General features: G+C 36.4%; 1 protein-coding gene across 4 annotated transcripts in view; it reads right to left on the reverse strand.

Moving 5' to 3' along the window:
- Positions 1-10,358: 10,358 nt before the first annotated feature.
- DENND1B (DENN domain containing 1B) overlaps positions 10,359-23,740 on the reverse strand; it is a 121,274-nt gene continuing 107,892 nt past the window's right edge. For 2 of the 4 annotated variants that reach the window (XM_072420046.1, XM_072420045.1), the window contains 4 exons: positions 22,781-22,876; positions 20,111-20,193; positions 19,222-19,447; positions 10,359-16,314 (listed from right to left, as the gene is read on the reverse strand). In XM_072420046.1, the coding sequence (XP_072276147.1) occupies positions 15,937-16,314; positions 19,222-19,447; positions 20,111-20,193; positions 22,781-22,876 (783 nt within the window). In that variant the 3' untranslated portion in view covers positions 10,359-15,936. Of the gene's footprint in view, positions 16,315-18,341; positions 18,392-19,221; positions 19,448-20,110; positions 20,194-22,780; positions 22,877-23,740 lie in introns of all 4 variants that reach the window. The other 2 variants (XM_072420048.1, XM_072420047.1) reach the window with 2 other exon arrangements.

The raw sequence follows: 23,740 nt of genomic DNA on the forward strand, positions 1-23,740 counted from the left end.
TATATATATATATATATATATTTTTTTTTTTTTTAAAGAACCAGTTTTTTAATTTACAAGCTTTTAACTGGAAGGTTTGTCAATATAGACAACTATGTGTACTTGCCTCTTTTTTATTGCACAAATACCTGGGTGTAGGCAACACTGAAACACTTAAAGTCTCCTTAGACATTAGATAAGTTTCCTGATCCAGCCTTTAGATGGTGTCTATGTAGCAGCAAAATCCTAACATTCACAAGAGAGAATACGATCAGCCAATAAAGAATAAGACAAACATTGTCAGAAGTTCTGACCCTTGCCCATTCTATACAAAAACCCTGCCGTCACAAGAGGGCCTGGGGAGGAAAGGTGGCTTTTGTTATCCCTTTTGAAGGGGTTATTGTTGCTTGTGCCCCTACTGCCTTTTTATTATATGTATGTTTAGAAGATATGTGTTGGGGTGTGTGTTCAGACACGTAACTATCACTGTGGGGGTCACAGGGGAAATTACCACTAAATGCCGCTACTCTCCGCTCTATTTTTTTTCTAGGGGTGAGGCCCCCATTGAAAAATGTAGTGGGGCAGGGGGCTGATTTCTTTTCCTGTCTGTGTATAGATTTTGCAGATCTCACATCACTTTTTTTCTTGACAAGGGGATAGAGGAAACCTCCCCATTGAGGCACATATGGCATTTAATTGACATTCTAACCCTTCCCTGCCTAATATATTGTAAAAAATATTGGACCTTTCCTATACTTTAAATGAATGACAATTTGACTGCCTACAATGTATTATCAAGCACAGTTTAATATTATACATACAGTAGATACAAAAAAAAAATCAAAAGCTCATTTACAATGTTATTTCTAATTAGAAAAAGCACTTTTATGAATGGGATAGTGCCTAGGATCGGTCTATTTGGGCTCACAGGTGCCTATCAGGAGTTACACATGAGGAGATGCTATCCTTACAATTTCATTACCTGATCACTGGTGAGTGACCCATGAGGAGGTCAGGGCTGTGAAAAGTAAGACCTCTCTGCCTCTGGGTAATATGGTGACAGAATGGAAGGCAATGTGGGACAGGGCAAAACAGCAGCAATAGACTGTGTAATGACAATGATAGATGAAATAAACGTATTGGTGCCTTTAAAACAGAACATTTGTATATATGATGGTTATAGATAAGCTGTTTATGCTTATATGAAAGGCAATCTGCAAATAATTCTGTAGAGGTTTTCTAGAAAGACTTTGCCAGATGTGTGTTACATTTCTAGGGAGCAGTAAAACTTTATTCCACAATATTCTCATCCAATCTTTTGGTTGGTCATACATTGCCTGAATAAAACAAGAAATACAATCAGTTATGGGTGTACGTTTAGCTCGCATGCTTTAAACCTGTAATGAAAGAAATATGGGGGGTAGAATGGCTGACCTCTCCTCCTATAAATACTAGTTGCCTGGTAGTTATGGCCATCCACTAAATCACAAGTTAGTGACTCGAATGATTGAAGCCAGAAGTTTAGTATGACAGCTAGGCAACTCACACTTTCATATAGAGCGGTCAGCAGAGGCAAAATTTGAGGTTTTCTTATGGCAGGCTTCTTTATTAGAAGGATTGAGAATGAAGTGTCTACAAAACAAAAATGGTACATGTTTGTATGATTACATGGTACATGATTGTATGTTGTACTTCGTGCACTGCCAATACTCTACAATATACTCATATACCAAAGACTGGGCAATAATGGATAAATGTCTAGATGAAGTGCTCAGCTGTGTGTTTTTTATATATCATTACACAACGGTGACTACCTATTTCTGACATTAAAGTTTACAAACCATCTACTTTCCTATATTCTTTGTACCTATGATGTGCCAATATGGTGTGTTGTGTATGAGCAGCAACAAACTATTCTGTAGCTGAATTAATACATTTAATAAATGTAACTGCATATACCATGTATGTTCCTTGTCTACTTCTTGAATATGTTAAAAAACTGACATGTAGGCAAAATGTGAATAGACTAACACCATGATTATAGGTAACCACGTACATGAGAACCTTCACTTTACATGGGACATGAGGCTACATTTAGATTGATGGTGGGAGCAGAGGCACTTGGGCCACCCCTGGCTGCTGACACTTTGCCATGGGTGCTATAGGGGCTGAGGATGAATTGATAGATGGAGCATCTCAGCTGTGAGCTCAGTGGTAACTGCACCTCATCATCTTTTTGAAAAAAGCTTTAGGAGGACCAATTTGATCAGGGGATAACCAGGCAGGAAAACCCAATATATTATACCATGGCACATAAGCTTGTATTGTAGGGCTGGCAATATCCCTAAATTGATGGATATACCTTTTCCACTGTTTCTACATTCTATTCCATATTTCTATATTCATCAAGCATCAATGCCAAGGAAAGGTTCAGTTTTGTGACCTGCTGGGAGGAATATTTAACCCTTTTATGTTTTTCATGTATTTTTTTCCCTTTACCTTGCAAAACCTGAAGACTGTATTCATCACCAATGTACATGTGCCTGCTCCAGTGGTGGCTGAACGTCACAGTGTGGCACCCGTAAAAAAAGAAAGTAACTTACAGGGTATATAAATACAAGCGACAAGGAACCTATTCAACAAAATATTGGTTTAAAACTATAATCCAAATACCTCAATACACAGATCGAACCATTCAAAATATTGGAGTTCTTTTGCCTGTCAAAGAATTTGTATTGCTGTCTATTTGGTTCTGACATTTACAGTACAGCAGGGCAGGATACCTACAATGTCTCTGTTGTGGTTGTACTTACAGGTCTTATTACTTTCCAAATCTGTAACTGGACAGTAAAAAGAAAAGCATCAAATTGATGAAAATATATCTCACTCTTGTCCTGTTAGTGTGTCCCCTCTTAGAACATAAGCTACTCAACCCTCCAGCTTTCTGCTGTACCCTCTGAGTTCTGCTGTACAAGGGATAGAAAGCTTGCTAAAGATCTTTTCCCCTTTGCATTCTGTAGTTCCTGGCAGGAGTGTGGGCACGGGTGGGAACACTTTACTTTTTTAGGAATGGGCACACTGGCCAGAGCTGTGGACCATGTCTCCTGTATTGAATTGCAGGCTCGGGAAGGTGGGCGGATTGTCTCTCTGAACACAACCCGCCCGCTCAGACCTGCGATGGGAGAGTGAGTGGGAAGTTTCTTCGCCTTTGAGTGACACATATACTATACCTGCCACATAACAGCTGTTGATTGGTCTAGCCCAACTATACCAGTCACTGAAAGGCAAAGTATGGTTTCCTCAAAAGCTACCAATTCCAACTAATTTAGAACTTCAAAATCTGGTCAGATTTCTTGACCCATCGCTTTCGATCTCAGTTGGAAATTTATTGTTATGAGCACTTGGGTTAATATTGTTGTACCCTTAGGCCTTTACGTTATTATTAATAAAAATAATAAACAGGATTCATATAGAGCCAGAATATTATGTTGTGCCATACATTAAATAGGGATTGCAAAGACAGACGAATACAGACAGTGACACAGGAGGAGAGGACACTTCCCCCGAAGAGCTTACAATCTAGGAGGTGGGGGAAGTGACACACTAATAGGAGGGGACATATGTGGTGATGGGCAGTCGTGACGGTTTCAAAAGACAGAAGATGTTACTACCCAAATCATTCTGCACATCTCTACTTATGTCACATTAGGAATTCAGTGTTTTGCAGTGAGGTCAGGATGTTGGTATTTCTCATCTCATTGTAGTCACTTATTTAGGGCACAGGATACGGGGGTTGAAAAGGCCATCTTGTTACATCTTGTTATACAGTGACTTTTGCTGGTAGCATCTGGCATATGTACTTGGATAAAATGTCTGTAAAGTATAAGTTTGTGATGTTTTGTGTGTGTGTGTGTATATATATAAATAAATAAATAAATAAATATATATATATATATATATATATATATATATATAGAGCTAGCTATAAAACATAGGGCTGTATCTGACAGCATTACTGCAACAGAGGTACCACATTTTTTGAACCTCACCCTCAATGAACTCAAATAAAGATGGCAACAGACCAGCACTGCAGTGCACCACACTTTTATATTTGTTTTAGCGCGTTGCTTTAAAATCAATAGGATTGTTATATTTTTGGCTGCGTTGTGATGTTTTGCAACACATGGGCTTACATAATTCTACTCTAAATTCTACTCTACAACTAAAGCTAAACAACCCTTTAGAATTCTGTATTACTTCTTAAAAACTGGAACTAGTTGGAAACAGATGGGGGTTCCTTTTAAAATTAGGTATGAATCTGGCTTGCAATTTTCCCTATATTTTTTGCAAAAAACAAAACTGGGCACACAGGAACATAAAAATCTGTACTGATCATACAACATACTTTCCAGTACAGAATTTCAATGCATTTCATACAAAGATTGGACTCCTTTTCTTACAAAAAGTGCATTTTAGCACATCTGTGGAATGGTTAATAACACTCATACAGACCTGTACAGCAGTTGCCCTGTTTATATCTATCGAAAAAAATACAAAAAAACCCCCAAAAAAACAAAAATGCACACGCTGTTAAGCAGTGTAAAAATGCCAGGAAATTATAATGGTGAAATCTAGCCATAGTGTCCCCTGCTGGTCTCTCCGCCTTCAATATGGAGCAGAGAAAATGTCACTTGCATTAATATGAATTTATATATCTGTGCAGTAACTATGTATTCATAATTTTTTTTTCCCATATACCTGGCAGAAATGAAATCACTGTAAACAATTCACACAGCTAAGTAACTGAAATATGTGTGTAATTAATAAAACCCACAAAAGGCCTCTTAAACTTTCAGTCGGCCCCATGCCTTCAACTTGTTCAGCTTTCAATGGGCAAAAAAAAGGGACTTCTATGACTAGAGGAGAGGGAGCGAGAGCAATTACAGAAGCACTGACATTTTACTGTGAGACATGAAAAGCATACGGCCAGAGACCACATGAAAGACAAATGGCAGAATTGCAAGCTGCTAATTAGTGGAAAATGCCAAATTCGTTAGTAAGCTGCTCATGGGATGGGCGCTGATGCTGTAAAGTTATAAATCGTAGCTAACTCTTTCAGTGCTGGAAGGGAAGAAAGAATTGCTTGAGCCGCGTATGGATGAAGTCCTACCAGGCTCTGATTATTTATTATTAATGTATTATTTCCTGCATGAAATGGTAGAAGGTTCAGATAACAAACCTATTAAATATTAAACTCAAAGAGCCTGTAACACAAATGATGAAGAACTGCTTTTCATACAGTAAAGGAATTTAAAGGCAGCCTAAACAGAGCATTTTCTATCATTTTTATTAGCATAACTGTTTAAGTCTAGAAATCTAACTGTTCAGCTTAAATGAGCCTATATACTGCCCATACTAGGCTAAATTACAGGTGATGTTTAAAAGAGGGACCACAGGGTGCCCATAATTACATTCACCCATTGCCCCTGTTTGTCCAGAATCCAGAGATTATTGTATGGGATTCAACCTGCTAAATCAACATTTAAACATACTTTGCATGATCTATTGTTCCTTGTCATTAATTGGTCCAGGCACCAAATGCTACATTGTGCAGGAGCAGGCGACATTTCTCATATTCCCCCATACATGGAACAAAGGGGAATTTTTATGGTGGTCTGGAAGCCTGGACCCCCTGGAACCCTCTAAAATAAACCATTTGCTTTGCCTAATATCATAGCAAATACAGGTTCACTTTTGGCAAAGTGAGTGCACCCAGATTTAGGGGCTCTAGTAACTGCTAGGTTTTATAATTTATGAGAAAAAGAACCAGAACTTTCTTTATAACTATGTGACAAAAAACCTATAAACGTAAAAGCAGCTTAAAAGAACGGTTTCTTTTTTTTTTTTTTACTAAAAACATAAGTAATAATAAAGAAACCCTGTCATGACATTTCCATTACCTGCTAATTGGATTTTTACAATCTCCGCAGTATCCACTTATTCTATCCCCCAATCCTGCAGCAATTTCATTATTTTATGCAGAATAATCAGCTTGCTTATTTTACAGTATAGGAACCAGAACACCCCTCAGCCTTGGGTTCCTGCACATCTTTAAACTAACACAGCCATGCAGAATGGAAAGCAGGTTCTGACAGGTGATAAAGATGAGCAGCAATAAAGACCACTGTTAGCCCGTCCCCCCAGGTCCTTACAAGTTCTACCTGTAAGGACGTCTACTGGTAGAAGGACTGCAATCCTAGACCCTCCTAATGACTAGTAGAAGAAGAAAAAGTTGTGGAATTTCTCCCTTTTTTTATTTTATAGGGCTAAGTGGTCGATTCTTGAAAATATGTGTAAAAATACTTCCCATTAACAATGGGCCCAACCTTGTGCTGCAAAAAACAAGTGTTCTGTGTCAGTTCAGTGAGGTGCCCATCATTCTTAAGTTAACCTTAGGCTACCATGCTTTGGGTGTGCAGCAATAAAAAAAAATAGTACATACACCATTTATTGCATTATGGCTTAGGGATGCCAATCAGTTCCCGTTCGCTTGATTAGCAGAGACTGGGATTGTGGTTGAACATGCGGCAGAATGCTGTGGCTCAATACAGGTCTGAAGTGGCCCTTCAATTGATGCTTTGAAAATGAAAACAGTTACTTTAAGCATTGAACTTTTACAGACAGAAAAAACAGAACACAAATGTGTATGTAATATGTAAAGCTTTTCATGCATACAGTATGTAATACCCTTATCACACCCAAAAAAACATATTACGCAGCGCTGTACAAAGTCCATAGTCATGTCACTAGCTGTCCCTCAAAGGAGCTCACAATCTAATGTTCCTAACATAGTTATATGGCATTAATACAGTCTGAGGCCAATTTCGGGGGGAAGCCAATTAACCCATCTGCATGTTTTTGAAATGTGGGTGAAAACCCGAGCACCCAGGGGAAAACATGAAGCGTACCTGCAGAGGTGTCCTGGCCAAGATTTGAACCTGGTACCCAGCACTGCAAAGGCCAGAGGGCTAACCACTGAACCACCGTGCTGCCTGTAAAAAAAAAAAAGGAATAAAAACTTATTGACTTAACCTCAAATTACCATCTAAACCCTTAAATTTAACTTCTAAGTTCAACCAAACCCATAACCTCAGGAGAAACATATACAATCATAACTAATAATACTATAATATTTTTCAAGTCTTAGGAAACCTCTGTAAAAAGCAATTGGGGGACAAATTAGAAGAATGCAATTTAAATTGGTAATTGAATAAACCAGGTGGTGGTTCCTAATTCCACTTTTACACACAGCTAAAAAGATCATTGGGTGTAAGACCCAATCATAAGCAGGCACTATTGAGCAAAAGGTCAATCAACAACAGCTCAGGGAACCCCTAGCAGCCTTTAGAGGATCCCCAGGGTCTTTTTAATGCTAAATTTGCTAGGCTTGACCAGTCACTCCCATTGTGGCCCACTCAGAACAAATGCCTTGTCCAATTCTAGATGTATATTCTCTGTTACAGAAATGGTTTAGGGTGTGGACATTTTTTGCTAGTATTATGAATACCATATTGTAGAACATGGCTGTATGTTCTATGCAGGGTGAACATAAATAAAACAGATCCTCTATAGTCATAAATAAATACCAATTTTAACCATTTCACAAAGCCTGAGCACACATTGCAAAGTTGTATGCTATAGGTGTCCGTAGACATACACTTCAAATGGTTTGCTGTCCAAATCAGCCTCTGGGAGTTTGATGTCTTGCTGTTGAAATTTTCTTTCCTTCTGTGACTGACGTGAAATTGCCACCAGAGCTTCCCATGTATAACAAGGCTCTCTGTAGAAGTGACTTTACAACTCCCGGCATGGCTTGATTTCACATTTGCCAAGACCTGCCACATCAAATTAGCCTCTGATTCCCTTCATGCTTGTAAATAATCCTGCCTATTTAATGCCTCGTCATCACTCTGATTATGGGGACACTGCAATCACAGCCACATCTGTTTAAAGGGTCTAGCAAAGGCTAGACCATTAATGCTGCATTAACAACTAGAACCATGGTCTCCTAATACCCACAAATACCCTTACACTTTTCTAAACATAACATCATATTTTTATATCAATTATAAATAACTGCATTTCTGTGTCTTCATTAATAACTTCATATTTCAGGGAAAGTGAGCAAACATACTTTTATAACTTAATAACAACTTGATCCAGTGAAAAAAAACAGGAAGTGGAATTTCAAATGTTTGACACCTAGGCCTGGAAAAATGAAACCCTATTTAATGAGCTCAGAATGCAGGATTATTGGTGGTAAACAGCAATGCTGATTATCCAAAGAAATGCCCACAGTGCCATGAAAAATGTGGGATTAGGGATATATGGAAATGTAGAGCTACACATTATTTACCAATTTTCCACAACAGAATTATAGTAATAACATTTGAATAGCGTATGTGTGTATTAAAGACAAGACAACCCTATATTACTTTCTTTAAAGAAATGAGCAAGACTAATGGCCAGTTGAATGGATAATAACTATACTCTTGTCTGGATAATAACCATACTCTTGTGTAATCCTTGCAGTCCTCATGGCTTACAAAATGATGTATATATACACAAATTTAAAATCTTTCCTCAGGTATTAAACATGGTGTCATCACCTTGTAACAAAAAACCATAGATGAGAAACAAAGTGCACCCCAAGACTCAACAGCATGTAGAAATAAATTTAGCAGCAATAACTTGGAGTCATTTTTTGTATGACTTTATCAGTCACTAACTCATTTTTGGCCCACTCTCCTTTACATGAAGTTCATTGAGATTTGCAGGCATTTGTTTAAAGTCCTGCCACAATAATTCCATTAGGTTAAGATCCAGATTTTGACAGGGTCATTGAAAGACCTGTTTTTTTCTGCCATTCTGCTGTAGATCTACTGGTTTAGTTAGGATCATTGTCCTGTTGATTTACCCAACTTTGGCCAAGTTTTAGATATCAGTTCATGGTAAGTCAATGACGGCAAAGTGCCCAAAGCCACAAAACAAGCTCAAATCAACACCCCTCTGCCATTGTGCTTGACAGTTGGCAAAAGGTGTTTGTGCTGACAAACTGTGTTTAGTTTTCAATAGACATGGCACTGTACAGTATGGCCAAGAATTTACACTTTGGTCTTGTCTGTCCAAAGGATGTTGTCCCAGAAGTCTTGTGGTTTGTCAGATACAACTTAAAAGGGCATTGCTAATGTGTTTCCTCATTGTGTTAACACACCCCTGAATGCTACAGAACAGAAATCTGCCAAAACTTCTGCTCCTATAGAGGTGGTTACACTTGATGATAGTCAATGTTACAAAAAAACAGAAAATGATTAGCAGTGGCTGGGTGCTACTTACCCTCCTAAATCCTGGAAGTGGTAAAGGTATACACAATTAGACAAGGACTAAGTCAAAATGTAGGGTATGAAAAATTATTTATGACATGGTATAGTATATAATGTGTTGCTCATTTGAGATTGTATTTACCTAATTTTAAGACCATCTAAAGATTACTTTCTTTGTGCAGATAAAGAAAACCTTGGGATTTTTCACATGACACATCTAGTTGTGTTCAGAATATTAGCAGTGTGTTTAAAAAGGTGAATAAAGTTCAAAATCCTGATAAGAGCTTTAATTTTCATACACACAAACGCATTGGGTACACTGAACATTCTATTCCAAAACAAAACGTGAAGAAAAAATTGTGTTATTCCTTTACAGAAAGTGAAGAAAATGGAATATTAGGCTGTTCAAAAAAAAATATCAGTGTCTGTATTCTTCTGTACAAACTCGAACATTATTCAGTGTATAAACTGAAAATGTTTCAAGATTTTGCTTTTCTTTGAATCTATGAATATTTAGTTGTACAATCACTGTTTCTGAGAGCACAGAGTCTGTGGGTCTGATTTATAAAGCTTTCCTGGAGAGCATACACTTCCATCAGTGAACCTGGGTGATCCAAAAAACCTGGAATGGATCCGATCCAAGAAGTATTGATGCTTTGCTGGCTAGAGAGATTTTAAGCTCTAGGGTGTAAGCTCTTCTGGACAGGGTCTCTCCTCCTCCTGTGTCTTTGTCTGTCATTTGGAACCCCTATTTAATGTACAGTGCTGCGTAATATGTTGGTGATACAAAAATATTTTCTATTAAAAATAGTAATAGAGAAAAGTGGAAATGGGAAGTAATCTCTACTGGCGTCACAGAAAGCAGCAAGGCCCAATTAGAACTCAAATCCAGCCCCACTTTACTCACAAGAAAGTCAAATTTTGGTGGAGTTAGATATTATTAAACCCTAACTAAATAGGAATATGTGTACTGAATAAAAAAAACACCAAAAAAGCTTTTAAGGTATACTATTTTTTATTATTAGAACACAGTGTGGGCGGAGTTTACAACATCTTTTAAATTTACAGCTTTATTATTTATTACAGTGCAGTTTCTATAATTACAGTAACTTTCCAGGTTATGTGCAGTTAAAGTGACAACATTTACTGACCAATTATATTATAATAAAAAGCACTAGATCCCTTTTCCTCCTAGGCAGAGCAAACCTGACACAGCAACAGTGGACCAATGAGAAATCTCTTAAATTATATATTATTACTTGGCAGTTTAGCTTTAAATATTTATGTATACATTAATCTTTCTAGTCTTTTTTCATTATTTACACAGTTTTTTTTACCTAGTTTTTTTACCAACTCCACTCAAAAGTTTCCCTTTATTCCTTTCAAGTACATTATCCTAAGTTCACCAACAACAGTTTTACTCCATCAAGCAGCAACAGCAATTACAACAAGCAACAAAGGCCTCCCAATCAATATTATACTAATGAACATTGCATAAATGTTCTTAAGCAAACCTAAGTACTCTCCTTGGGTGAACAGAATTTTCTGGTACTTGCCGTCCTGTTGCCTCGGCTTTACTAAATACCCTGGTAATTCTAACTATGCACACTCTGTGCCTAAACAGCCAATTCCCAGGCCCAAGCTGAGTAATATAGGGAGCAGGGGCATGCACTGCATACATTACAGTGTGCAAGACATTTTGGGAAAAGTAGATTTTACCCTAAGATTTCTGCAGGGCAACAACAGAAAATAAACTGTAATACAAGGAACCAGAGGGTGCCTGCTTTACATGTACATATGGGAGGACTACTTTTTTGATGAAATTCTCCTCCAATGCATTTGCCAGTGTCTTTCCTTTGGATTTAATATCAAAGTCATAGGAGAAAAATAAAATAATTATTTTCTCTGTCTTCAAAGGAATCTTTAAATATACTTTCTTATGGTATTGTAAAGATCAATAAAACTAAAAAAAGACAAAAATATATATATATTTTTAAAAATAATTTTATTACACAATAATGCACATACGCAAAAGGCTTTTGTGGCTATTCTATAGATATAATATTGTATTGCAATAGTTTTAATGATGAATACTCTGTTTAGCATAGAAACTAAGATAGTAGTCATTATTATGAGTGACATGGAGTTTGATTTATAGTTTTCATATAGAAATCTCCAGATGAGTTTATTTAAAATGGTCACTCACACTTGGATTGTACAATCAGATTGAATAACAACTGTGAAGTATAACCTCTTGCCCAAAAATGTATTATCCAGTCAGAAGAGCCACTTGTAGTTGTTGGAAGATGTAAAGTCAGTGTAACCACCTGTAGAGAATAGTTTTAGTGAATAGTACAGAACTTTTTCATGATATTGTTGTACTGTGTGTTTTCAGCACATAATTGGGGCATTTTCTCGCATTTATATTTTACAGTAAGAACTGTATATATGTAAGAAGTTAAGTATTACATACACAACCTTTTCTAATCTCCTCCTGTAGATATATACAGTCCCTGTATAATAAAGATCAAAATAAAAATTAGAAAGTTGTGATTTGTCTCTGGTGGGAAATTAAACATTTTCAATTGCCAGAACAGGAATAGAAGTAAATCTTTTAACAGGGACCCATCCCCATGTAAGCTGGCCTACGTGTCAGAACTGGGGGTGAAAGATTTTTTATCAGAAATTAAATTATCCATAACCCTGTATACAAGGAGTACTGTTTTTTAAAGGCTATTATGAACACGGATCAATACATGCAAAGGTAAAGGATTAAAATGTCTTTGTGAACCATATCAAAAAAGGGAATAAAGTCACAAAGTAAGCATGCTTTTATCTTCTATTTTAATGTTGGAACCTATACTCTGCAGTATGGCCAGCTTCTCCAGTCCCTTACCCTATTTAAGCTTTTACTGTACCTTTTTACACATATCCAAATCAATAATAAAGAACAACCCAGAGAGGACAGATGTCAGAAAAACAATTTGTAATGGAGTAAAGGAAATTGGGGAAAGATGAGACATGCAGAGAGCCCCCTAAGAAGCTGTAGGTGGATGTGATACTGATAATGCAATATTCAGATAATTGGAAGTTTCCATTCCTAATAATAAAGAGTTTACAATGTCTATGACCTTTACTGAGTAACCAAGTATGGACACTCCTCACTTAACAGCCGAGTTCTGTTTTTAATGACTAGGTCATCAAGTGAATTGGGTCATTAAACAAGGAGCACAATAAATTAGTCTGGAGAAGGAGATATAGGTAAAAGAATAGGAAAGGCTGGTGGGAGATGAGATGCTGAGCTGCCATTTCCAGGACCAATGTTCTTGTACAATGTGTACAGTGTACAATACCTACTGGTTGGAAAGCCGGTTGTATGTCCGAGCAGTCATTAAGTCAGGTGGGCTGTTAGGGGAGGGGTGGCTGTACTTATTTCTGGAAGGTTGACCTAATTTCATTTACTTTCATAATAAACAAAAAACAGACACTAAAAAAATGTTTTGTACATTGGAAACCTATTACAGAATGATCCTGCCTAATGAGAGAATTCTGCCACCTCAGTCATGACCAGGCGTATCATACAAACAGAAACCTCTAAAATTCAGCAGGAAGGCCACATTTCTGATTAGTTTCTACATTCAAAATATTTCTGCCTATATCAGGCCTACAGTGCCGCACTACAATATCTAAAAGTCACGTTTTGTGTGTTTTATCTACATGCCAAGAATAAAGAAATGGATCTGGAACTGACACAAAAAAAGTAATAAAACAGGAAATTCCTGCCAACAATAAGATAATAACACTGAACATAAAGGGGCCAATTTACAAAAACTAGAGAAAAAGAAGTCAGAGTTGGCCAGAAAATTAGTTTGGGTTCCATCTGTCATTTCTAAAGCTCACATGGGTTGCTTGGGTAACAGAGACACTTCCCTGGTAATAAACCTGTACCACAAATATAAATATATGCAATGCTTTCCCTTTTTACTTCCCTCTACTGTAGGGTGCCTGCTAAACTGCAAAATGGTTGTGTATTTCATTTGGCAAAATGGCCATGTTAACCAAGTCACTGGGCATATTATTATACTGACATGTTTCAATATTTGCTATGATATTTGAACTCAGTTATAACATATGTTAAATATGTTAACAGAATTGTAGCAGTGTCATCTGGGACTCAATAGTAGCCTTTTCCTATGATGGCAACCAGTACTTGTACCAGTCCCAGATTTCCCCAAGATTTTAGTCTTGCACAACAATTCTATTTTTCTACCCCCATAGTGGGTGTGGTTTTCCATAAATAAAGCCACAGAAAGCCAAGTTTGGGAAGATATAAAACCTAGGATATGTGCAATTGTCCCATATCAAAAATGGGTTTAATGAAAATAAAATAAAAATATTACACCTATACAAACACAAAATGTAGCATATGAGTTCCCTTGTTAAAAGTTCTAAACAAGATAAATAAAAAATCCCACGCTCACAATTTCTCTAACAATAATCCTCTGACATGCAGAATGCTGATATACCTAGTGTAAAGGCACTCCAGCCTGGCACAGACTCTGATATGCTAATAAATAAATGCTTTCATCTCCCAAACATTTTTTGCATATGTTAATCTTTATATCACAGTGCATTGGCATTGCAAGTGTTACAAACTTTAGGCTACAAATACCTATTTGTAGGTAGTCTTCTTTTAGCTATATACATCTGTCCCATGAAACATTTTCCAGATCATTTAAGAAAATCCATACTAATGCTATCTAAAAAATGATTACTGTGATAAAAAGAACAATGTTTCAAGTGTTTATGGTACCATTCATGCTACAAAGTATGGTGTATGATAAAATATCTAAATCTGCATAGTTTTAAGAGAAAGAGTAAAGTCTGACTGATTTGTGAAAAAACACTTACACCTTCCTCTAAGTGTGGTCTACCTGACTTATTGCTCCAAAAGGATAATAAATAAAATTTTATTTTCTAATTATTCCCATCAGGTGACATTTCTGCAAGCAGAATCATTGTGAAATGGGTAATTTTGGCTATGAAGCAGCAAAAAGAACCCCTAAACACTATCCACATGCCAATTTAGGTCGTCAACAGCCAGACAGAATGAAATAATGAAGTTTGGAAGACTGAATATTAGAAATGAAAAAAAAAAGGAATTGTTTAGTTCTCATAGTTTCTTTATAAATAAATTGGGTAAATTAGTGGCTTCCTTTTAACTTGCTTTTAAATAATAGCAATTGTTTTAGCAAATTGTAATTCCAGAAATATTCTGGAAGAGCCACCATAAATTATCTGAAAATAATATATAAAATAGAGATTGTGCCAAATAAATGTAAACGAATCTTCATTTTAAATGCATTACTTTTTCGGGATATTCTAAATGTTTTTGTTCTTCATAGCGGTAAAAATGTTATGTATTTTAGTCAGGTATTAAATATTTTAGAATTTACTACTCAGATCATAAGTTCCAAAGTACACAAGCCGAAGATTTGTGGAATGGCCACACAGACCTAAACCTACAGTAACAATATATTTAAAGGTAATATGGCCTGTAGAGTAAAGCACCACCATTATGTGTGTCTTGTTTTGCAAGTCTTTACAGAGAAATATATTAGGAAAGTAACACTGCAGCACACATAGAACACCTCAAGTTATATTATTTGAGGTGTGCAGGACTACATGGCCATAGAAATCTTTGGTAATGCCCCAAACTAAAGGGGCAGCTATTTAATGTGTCAAACCAAATTATAACATTAAAAAATGCTTATGGGAAAAGAGAATAGGCGGAAATTGGGCATGGTATCATGGTATGTAAATCACAAAAAAAAAACTGCTTCAATGAGCATTAATGCTTAATCAGAGATCAGTTTAACATTTTTACTGGCAGGTAACAACACAATAACATGAGAAAAAAACAGAGCATAAACCTTTTCTCCACTTTAACTGAATTATCATGGTGCCATGCAGGAAGAAGGATTCCTGCGTGTTTCACCTACATCTTTACTCATCTTAGATGAGAGCAGTTATAGGAGATGAACCATTCATTATTATATAAACCTGACTATGGGGAGAATTAAACACTAATGTATTAATTGATTTAGGTTCTGAAAGTATTCACATTATAAATAAAATGGAAATGCATTAAAAACATATCAAATGTTCAACAAATACTAAAAAATTTAACCATGGATAGCTTAAAAAAAAAAAAAAAACATTGACTAAAATCCTAAGCAAGTACCTGAACTCACATTCACATCTACCACCTGCTGGCCAGGTTTAGGTGCACTGGTTTTAAACGTTCTTACTAGATATGTTAAAATACATTAAAGAGAGTAAAGCACTTGAATTAAATTTTAGGATCAAGGTATAATGCAAAGATGGCCAGAAAGTACCTAGAATCCTGTTTGGTATGGTTGATAGAAATGTATGAAAACACAGGAAATTTAGTGATTCCGTAGTTAAATTATTTTAACCTATTTTGTTTTCAGTTTTGCTGTTCTGCTAGCTTCTGGAATGCCTGAATCTCAAGTAGGAAGCAAGCGGAGAGCACAGTGATATGTGAACATGTTTAAGGTGGGTTCCTGTTTTTTACATCTTGTAGTTGGGTCTCCTTTTCCCATTGTACCTGTGCAGTTGGGCTCTTCTGTGAAAGTGCATTATAAGCTTTACCAACATCGTATCCTGTTTCTACCTCTCGATGGCAAAAGAGAGAAGTGGGGCGTCCAGCTGCTTCAGGGCCTGAAACACCAGTAAGAACAATTGTGGGAAATTCTGACCTACGTCGGTCATAGTCTTTGAAAGTTGCCTCGTCCTTGTGTTTTTTCTTCTGGGGTGTTGGCAGGAGATGTTTTCTGTAAAGGACACTATCGTCCTGGCCAAAGTTCCAGTTTTGACTAGCGCCTGCACTCCGCGAGCTTATGTTGTCCTCACTGGGGGTACCTGGCTTCTGGAGGAGATACAAAAAAAAAAATACAGTAATAACAAATAAAATGTGATGCAAATGTTAGGTCACACAACTTTAGGACTTCTGATCAAAAATGTCTTTGCTGCCACTAAAAGATTTTCCCAAACATTACAATTCTTACTGCACTGTGCTGTAAAAGTGGAAAATAAATGAAGGATAAGTTTGCTATGGGCAGAAGATTTCCTTTTTAAATGACTTTATCTTCTAGAGACTTAAAGGGGTAAGAAAGCCCAGTAGAGCTGGGATTGCTAATTCAGGATTGACTTTCAATTTTTACTTAATTAAAACTAATGTAACATTTCATGCACATCATCCATTTGTTAAACTGGGGCAGTATGTAATGCCAAAACATAGTTTATGGTCCTATGCAGAGGAAGAAGATGAATGGTAAAGGGATGCATAAATACAGATAATTACAGATAAATTTTGATATCCTGATGTCTTCTAAGCCTCTTTGGACTTGGGCTTGTGTCAATGGGCACAAGCAACTAGCTTTATTTCAGTTTGAATTTATATATTCATTCATTGAGGGAATTGGCTAGCAGTTGACCTCCTCGTCACCTACATTTGACTTCTATCTTCTAAGCTGCATCCACCTGCTTTTGTGTTGCCATTGATGCGAAGGGTGAGAAACATTTCTAACATGGAAAAGGCCTATTGGACCTTTTAAAACGCAAATGCATATAAACGTAAACTCTGAAAGGCAAATTATATATTCAGATCTAAACTAATTGCTGATGATTTGTGCTTAAGTTGGTGGGGTACTGTTTCCTTTTTCTAATAAACATAAAAATATAACCTAACATTCATATTCACCGCTGCTTGCTGGTTGAAAGGAAACCAGCAGTGAAAGGAATATAGTGGTCGCCATTACTGAGTTCCCCATCTCAGAATTTGAGATGTTGACCTAGAAACAAAATGTAATCCATGATAAACCAGAGCTTCTTGTCTTCACAAATGTTTGGAGTTCGTGGCTTAGAAAAGAGTAAAGCCACTGGATCTGTATGTCAAATATGAAATTGGTATTTTAAAGAGAAAAGTTGGCCATGACAGCTTAGTTTAGAACAGCTTTATGGGCTTCTATTTAAAGCAAATAAAGAACCAAATTTTCCAATGCCTACCCTCAAAGACAAATAACATGTCATGTTTTCCAGACTTCCATGCACCTGCACTGGGGAGATAATATGATCATATACCTAAAGGCCAATGCCTCTGGACATGTAGCAAGTACTGGAGGGAGCTTGGAGCACCACTGTTGTCAGAAAAGGTATCACAGTTCTTCTGTAACTATTTATACATCTCAGAAAAATTGTGGACATAGCTTTTTAATTAAAAGTATGGATTATCAAAGGGAAGGCTGGGCTACAAGAAGAAGCATTACAGACAAAAAAAGAAGGAAAACTCCAGGAGAAATCCCAGTACAATGTTAAAAAGAGACTGAGATCATTCCAGTGGGATATTATCTGAATACATACATTTATGTCATGAAAAGCTTTGTGTCTATATTTTTATTTTAGATTCCGGCAATATAATACACATCCCATGTTGTCAGAATGTATCCCTGTGGGTATGTATGCTCTGCATATAAAAAGCAATTATTCTGGAATGATCTTTTTTAAGATTATTGTTTACTGTAAGCAAGTTTAGATTCATTCTACAAAAGTCCATACTTCAGCAATTTAAAACACAAGTACTTTATTAGCTAAATACTTCTTATCACAATTACATTTCTGTCATAAATTGTATCTAAGTTTGATAAAATTCGTGCAATGAAATTTCAGTATCATGTTTGCACTTAAAAAAAAACACAGAAATTTTATATCCAATATGATTGCAGGAATCTTAACATCTTACCAAGTGAATTCACATAAAGCCTACTGAAAGTTTTGCAGAATAAACATCGGAAAATATCACACCAATTTATACACAAAAAAATCTAATGCACTGAGAACTGTCTGGGCATGCTGGGAGTATGGAATACATGAGAAGGGGAGCTCTGGATTGCCTACCTTTGGTATAGATTTTTTTCATCCATACTCATTGATTCTGATTGGGCTGGCTGACATCACAATCCAAAGATTGAATGCAGAAAGAAACATCAATACAACATTGATAATCAAAAAGAGTGATAAGAAATAATTCTGGAAATATGCAGCTAAACTTTGTGTAATTATGTGACTGTAACAGATAGACCCCACAACATGCTGTACTGGTGATAAAGATGTTCTATTCTCATAGGACATCACAAGGGGTTACTTCCACCATACCTAGGACGGGCAAAGGGACTGTTTTTCATTCAGCATTTGTTCAAAATTCTTAGTTTACCAAGACAACCTACTCATTAAAAATAATCAGCAAGTGTTTATGTAATTAATATAGAGGTGCAGGACAACAAAATTGCATTCCTTTATGGGTGTTCAGTGACATCTCACAGCATTATGCACATACACTGCTCCACTGTCCTAGTCCTGAACACATACATTTATAAATGCATACAAGCATTCACCTCAGGAGCCTTGCCATAGAGAAAACAACATCTGTGGTCACACACACACATATGCTTCTTGTCCAGAAGTATCCCCATGAGCACAGATGGAAAGCAAAGGTAGGTATCAGTTCTCCGGCAAAACAGGGACAGATATGTTGTGCATTTTCCCACAAAAAGAAACTAAATAAAAATCAATTTAGTATTTAGCAGAACCAAAAGGGAGCAAATAAAGGAATGTTATTGTTGGGGTTTGCATATACTTTTTCATGTACTTAAACAAGTAACTGTACATGGGAATGTTCAGGGAGAAAGTATTTACTAGCAAGAAATCTTTGGAATCTGCTTTCACATCAAGCAAAGTGCTCACGTAGTGAATACATTTTATAAGTTCACCAACATACCATAACCTTGTAGTCTAAATCTTCAACAGAGCGAAAAAAGTCCAGACTCTTGGCAGCTGTGAGCCGAGCTCCACCAGGATCAGAACTATGAGTGCTCAACGAGTCCAGAATTTCTCCCAGGAGATCCATCTCTCCCCCTGGGCGCGAGGAAAGACTCACATCATCATTTGAGGCGTCACTGTCATACAAATACCCAGATGCTTCTTCACTGTCTTCGGATGATAATCTGAGAAAGGCACATACAATGAGTGACAAATGGAGGACAGCTCTGGAACTATGCCACAAAATCTAAAAATAAAATCTATAATTATAAAAAAAATAATTAAAGATGATAATAAATCAATAATTTAGTGTACTAAAGTTTAGACAGCGAAGTTTAGGAAGAGTGAACAGAATCTGCTGGGAAAGACAATAATTCACTTAATAGGGCTAGAGAAGGGGGGAACAATTACTGCAAGTACAAAAAAAAATGACTTTTGTTATTTAACTTTAAAATAAACTTAAGTAACCATAGACACCTGTAGGACAATAAAATATAAATAGATTACTGTACCTAAAACAATTAGGTACTGATAGCCATTGCCCCCCTCACATGTGTAAAAAAAAAGAAAGTAAATGTAAGAAGTGCACTTATGTAAAGGCATCCCCAGCTCTGGTACTCCAATGTAAATATTCATGTGAATCGGATTTCAGTTCAAAAGTAGACCTAACTCCTATTGTTCCCAAAGGGATCTAAATCCGAAAGTACACCCAGCGGCTGCCTGATTGTTTACATAGGAGAACCCATGTATTGTACAACTTCTCACAACAGTTATTCCTAATCTCAGGAGCGCCTCTGGGAAAATTCTATATGAATTCAGAAAAAGACCCTTGTCATACAGATACTCACTTGCTGGCACTGTCAGCTACATCTAAATCTTCCAGTCCAGAGTTGTGGTCAGTTGTGTTCATTAGGTGGCGATTCATTCGTGTCTACAGGAAAATAAGAATATCTAGGTGGATATATGTATGTCTACCATCATGGTGTGTGTGTGTATGTGTATATACATATATCTATATATACATACATATACATATATATATATATATATATATATATATATTATACACACACATACATACATATACATATGTACACACACATTGTAAACAGATGTCTACAAGACATAAAAACATCATCCAACAAAAAAGGGATTTAAAAAAATTGAAGAAGTTAAACACTATAAAGGAAATAAAATAAAAATACTTACAACCAATGTGTAATATGTAGTTTAGGCATTTTCCACCAGAGGGCAGTAAAGCCATCTTGGATTCAATAAACTATTATTTTTACAAAAGCTCTGATAGGTACACAGTGCTCAGAAAAGCTGGATCTTTAACATGGAATAATTATAATATGCTATCAGATACTTTAAATCCAGGATTAATTGTTTCAGCATAGCGATAACATCAACAAAACCAATCATTATGTGAGCAGCAACATATTTCACTTCAATCACAAAGGTTGGATTAAAAACTGCGGTATTAAGGATTATTAAATCATAGCGAGAGACGGGTCGGGAGTTAACTCCCTAAAAACCAGCACGATTGGCAACTACATTTCTGAAAAAAATGCGAAGTCTTTTAAATGATAAATAAAACCATATTGTCAGTAAAAGCACACTTTGCCACAAAGCAGCCCTTAAGAAACTATGTGAAATAAAAAATAAGATTTGTATTTGATACCAAAATTCAGATATAGCAATGATTGCGGACAATCAGATTAGCCGGCCAGGCATTCCTGAAAACGTGTTTAGAAATGGACAATGATGCCGCTTTCTTTGAAAGCAAACTGCACTGTGGGTATTATACAGTTAAGAGAAATTAGCGTTTGTGCATTCTTTCTGTCAAATTATATTTCACTTTATTATAAATAAATCTTTTATTTTTGTTTAGATTATTCCTATTATTTCTTGTTACTATGACATTTTAAAATATATAGTTTTATCTTTGTCCAGGGATTAAAAGGTAAATTGTCAAGGGTAATATTAATTGAATAAAAAACAGAACACATCTTCATTTTATCTCATTCTTTTATATCTCCATCTCATTTTATCTGCACCAATGTAACATGTTACAGGTATGAAGGGGTTATTTTCTATGTTGCACATCTCCCTGTGGCTGTTGCAGAGCAGCAGAATTGATACTTAGATTTTTTTTTTCTCCAGATCTAATTGGAGAATTTTTTTGAGCGGAATGTTGACATTTTCACAAGCCCTGCCAGGCTAACGAGGAAGTCACCATTGCTAATTAGAGAAGCACAGAGGAGAGGAGAGATGATTATGGGGAACTGTGTCAGCCTGATAGAAAACAACTTGAAACGAGCACTGGTAACTGGTGTTGGGCCTTTATATGTTGGGGCTGTTAGTGATACAAATTGTTACAGACTAGATCTTCTATAAAGAACTTTAAAGAATCTGGTTTATCAATCCGACAAGCAGGATCGACTGATGCATATTTTATTGCTACAGTTTACAAAAAGAAGTAAAACAATATATAATTGCCAGGGTCCATATTGAGGCTTCAGTGATAATTTTATTATTTCTAATAACAAATGGCAAGTCTCTATAGTTTCTATTCTGCTGCTGCTGATCATTGCGGGGGTCTTCTTGTACCTACTGCTGATTAGCTGTGTTACCAACACTGGCAAAAAGCTCCAGGGCTACCAGCCCTTGGCAGCACTGCTTGGATTTTCTGTGGAAACATATTCTGCCTTGGGAAAAATGTTTTTTTTTTTTTAGGAAGGCTGTTCATTGCAGGTGCAGCTTAGCCTTAGAAAGGGACCAGATAACACCAAGCAGCTCAAAGGAACAACATCCTTGGAGCTACTCTGCAGCTTTGTTAAATAATCTGATTGGGGAGGGCTTCAAGAAGAACAGGATCTGTTAAAGAGTATGTATGTTTTGGGAAAGGATAGGGGTGTGGATAGGGGTGTGAATGGGGGGGGGGGCAGGAATTCGTAAAGGCCTAATATTTGGTGATATGCCTAAGGTTTACATTAGCTGCATGAACTAGTACAAAAAACTATTTTTACTGATGTGCATTTAGGTGCAATTTTTCCAGTAAGACAATAATTTAGGCTGACTGAACATTTCATTTAATGCAAGTCTATAGCTTCACAGTACTGTAGAGTCTTTAAACCATGGCATTAAAGTTCCTAATCATAGCAATGTCAGATGTTTATCTCGTTTATAGAGTGAATTTGAACTACGAGATTAGACAGGTGGGTTTACATTTTAAAATTTTAATGGGTTTACATTTTTAAAACGGCGGTATTTAATATATTTTGGAAACAAGTACCAAATATAAATGTGACATTTTTCTGAACTATTGTCACTTTGGTATTGTTTAAGCCTCACAAATAAAGATTTCATGTTAATGTGTCTAATAAACAGAGAACACCAAGAATGAATAGTTGTATTGAAACATTGTTATAGGCCTGGGACTATAATACCCACATCCCTGTTTTACACACTGCTCTTCAACTTAATAAATGAAGGGTTATAGCTGCATTCCTCACCTGCGAGAGTTTCCTCCTCTCTGAGATAGGACGCTGGGAACTGCTTAATGGGAAGGTATTAGAGTTTATGGGCTCCAAATTTTCTTCTTCAATTTCCTAGAACAAAATCATCAAACAAGCATGCATCATGCAGGTCACATGCAGTTAGAGACAGGCTTAACAGTTAAAAGCAGAGAATAAAGAAACAAAATCACATGGAACTAGAGTACGAAATGTGTGTAGTGTTCTCAGTCACTCTCTGTCTATCAGTGAGGAAAGTAGATGTGAACAGGTGAGTTTACATTAACCTAGTGGAACTGAGGCTAAGCTCCGACAGAACCTAGAAATGTTGGGCACTATGCCTGTCAGAACTGCCAACATTTAACTATGACAGGAGGTTTTGGTAGTGGCTGCATGTTTATTTAGGTACCCTTAGGTTCATCTCTGTCCCCAGTGAAAAATGTCCTAAAGAAGCCTAGATTACAGCCTCACAAAGCAATCTATGGCATGTGCGTTGTACAGCTGAACATCCTAGCATTACCATCTACAATAACCAAAGAATGCCAGGCATTGGACCAGGCATTTCACAGGACCTGGTGAGCCCCTTTTTTCCAAAGTGTCATTTCTGGAAGGATGTGGTGAAATTACAGATTGCTCTAGTATACAAGATATGATGTGAAAAGGTTTAAATCTAGTTATAAGTACACTGAAAACATTACACATTAGTAGGCATGCATTTACATCCATCTTGTCTAATTGTATTTTATTACTGGAATGTAGCTGAACATTTTAATTTTAACAGAAAACACAGTGCAAATGAATCTGCTGATCAAAGGTCAGTTGTCACTGCATGACAGCTAAGTATACATGTCAAAAGGAACAAAATACCCTGCATTACACACACAGACACACACATATATATATATATATATATATATATATATACACACATACATATATATATATACACACACATACTAG

The sequence above is a fragment of the Pyxicephalus adspersus genome, chromosome 8, assembly GCF_032062135.1.
Source record: "Pyxicephalus adspersus chromosome 8, UCB_Pads_2.0, whole genome shotgun sequence".
Classification (NCBI taxonomy): Eukaryota; Metazoa; Chordata; class Amphibia; order Anura; family Pyxicephalidae; genus Pyxicephalus; species Pyxicephalus adspersus.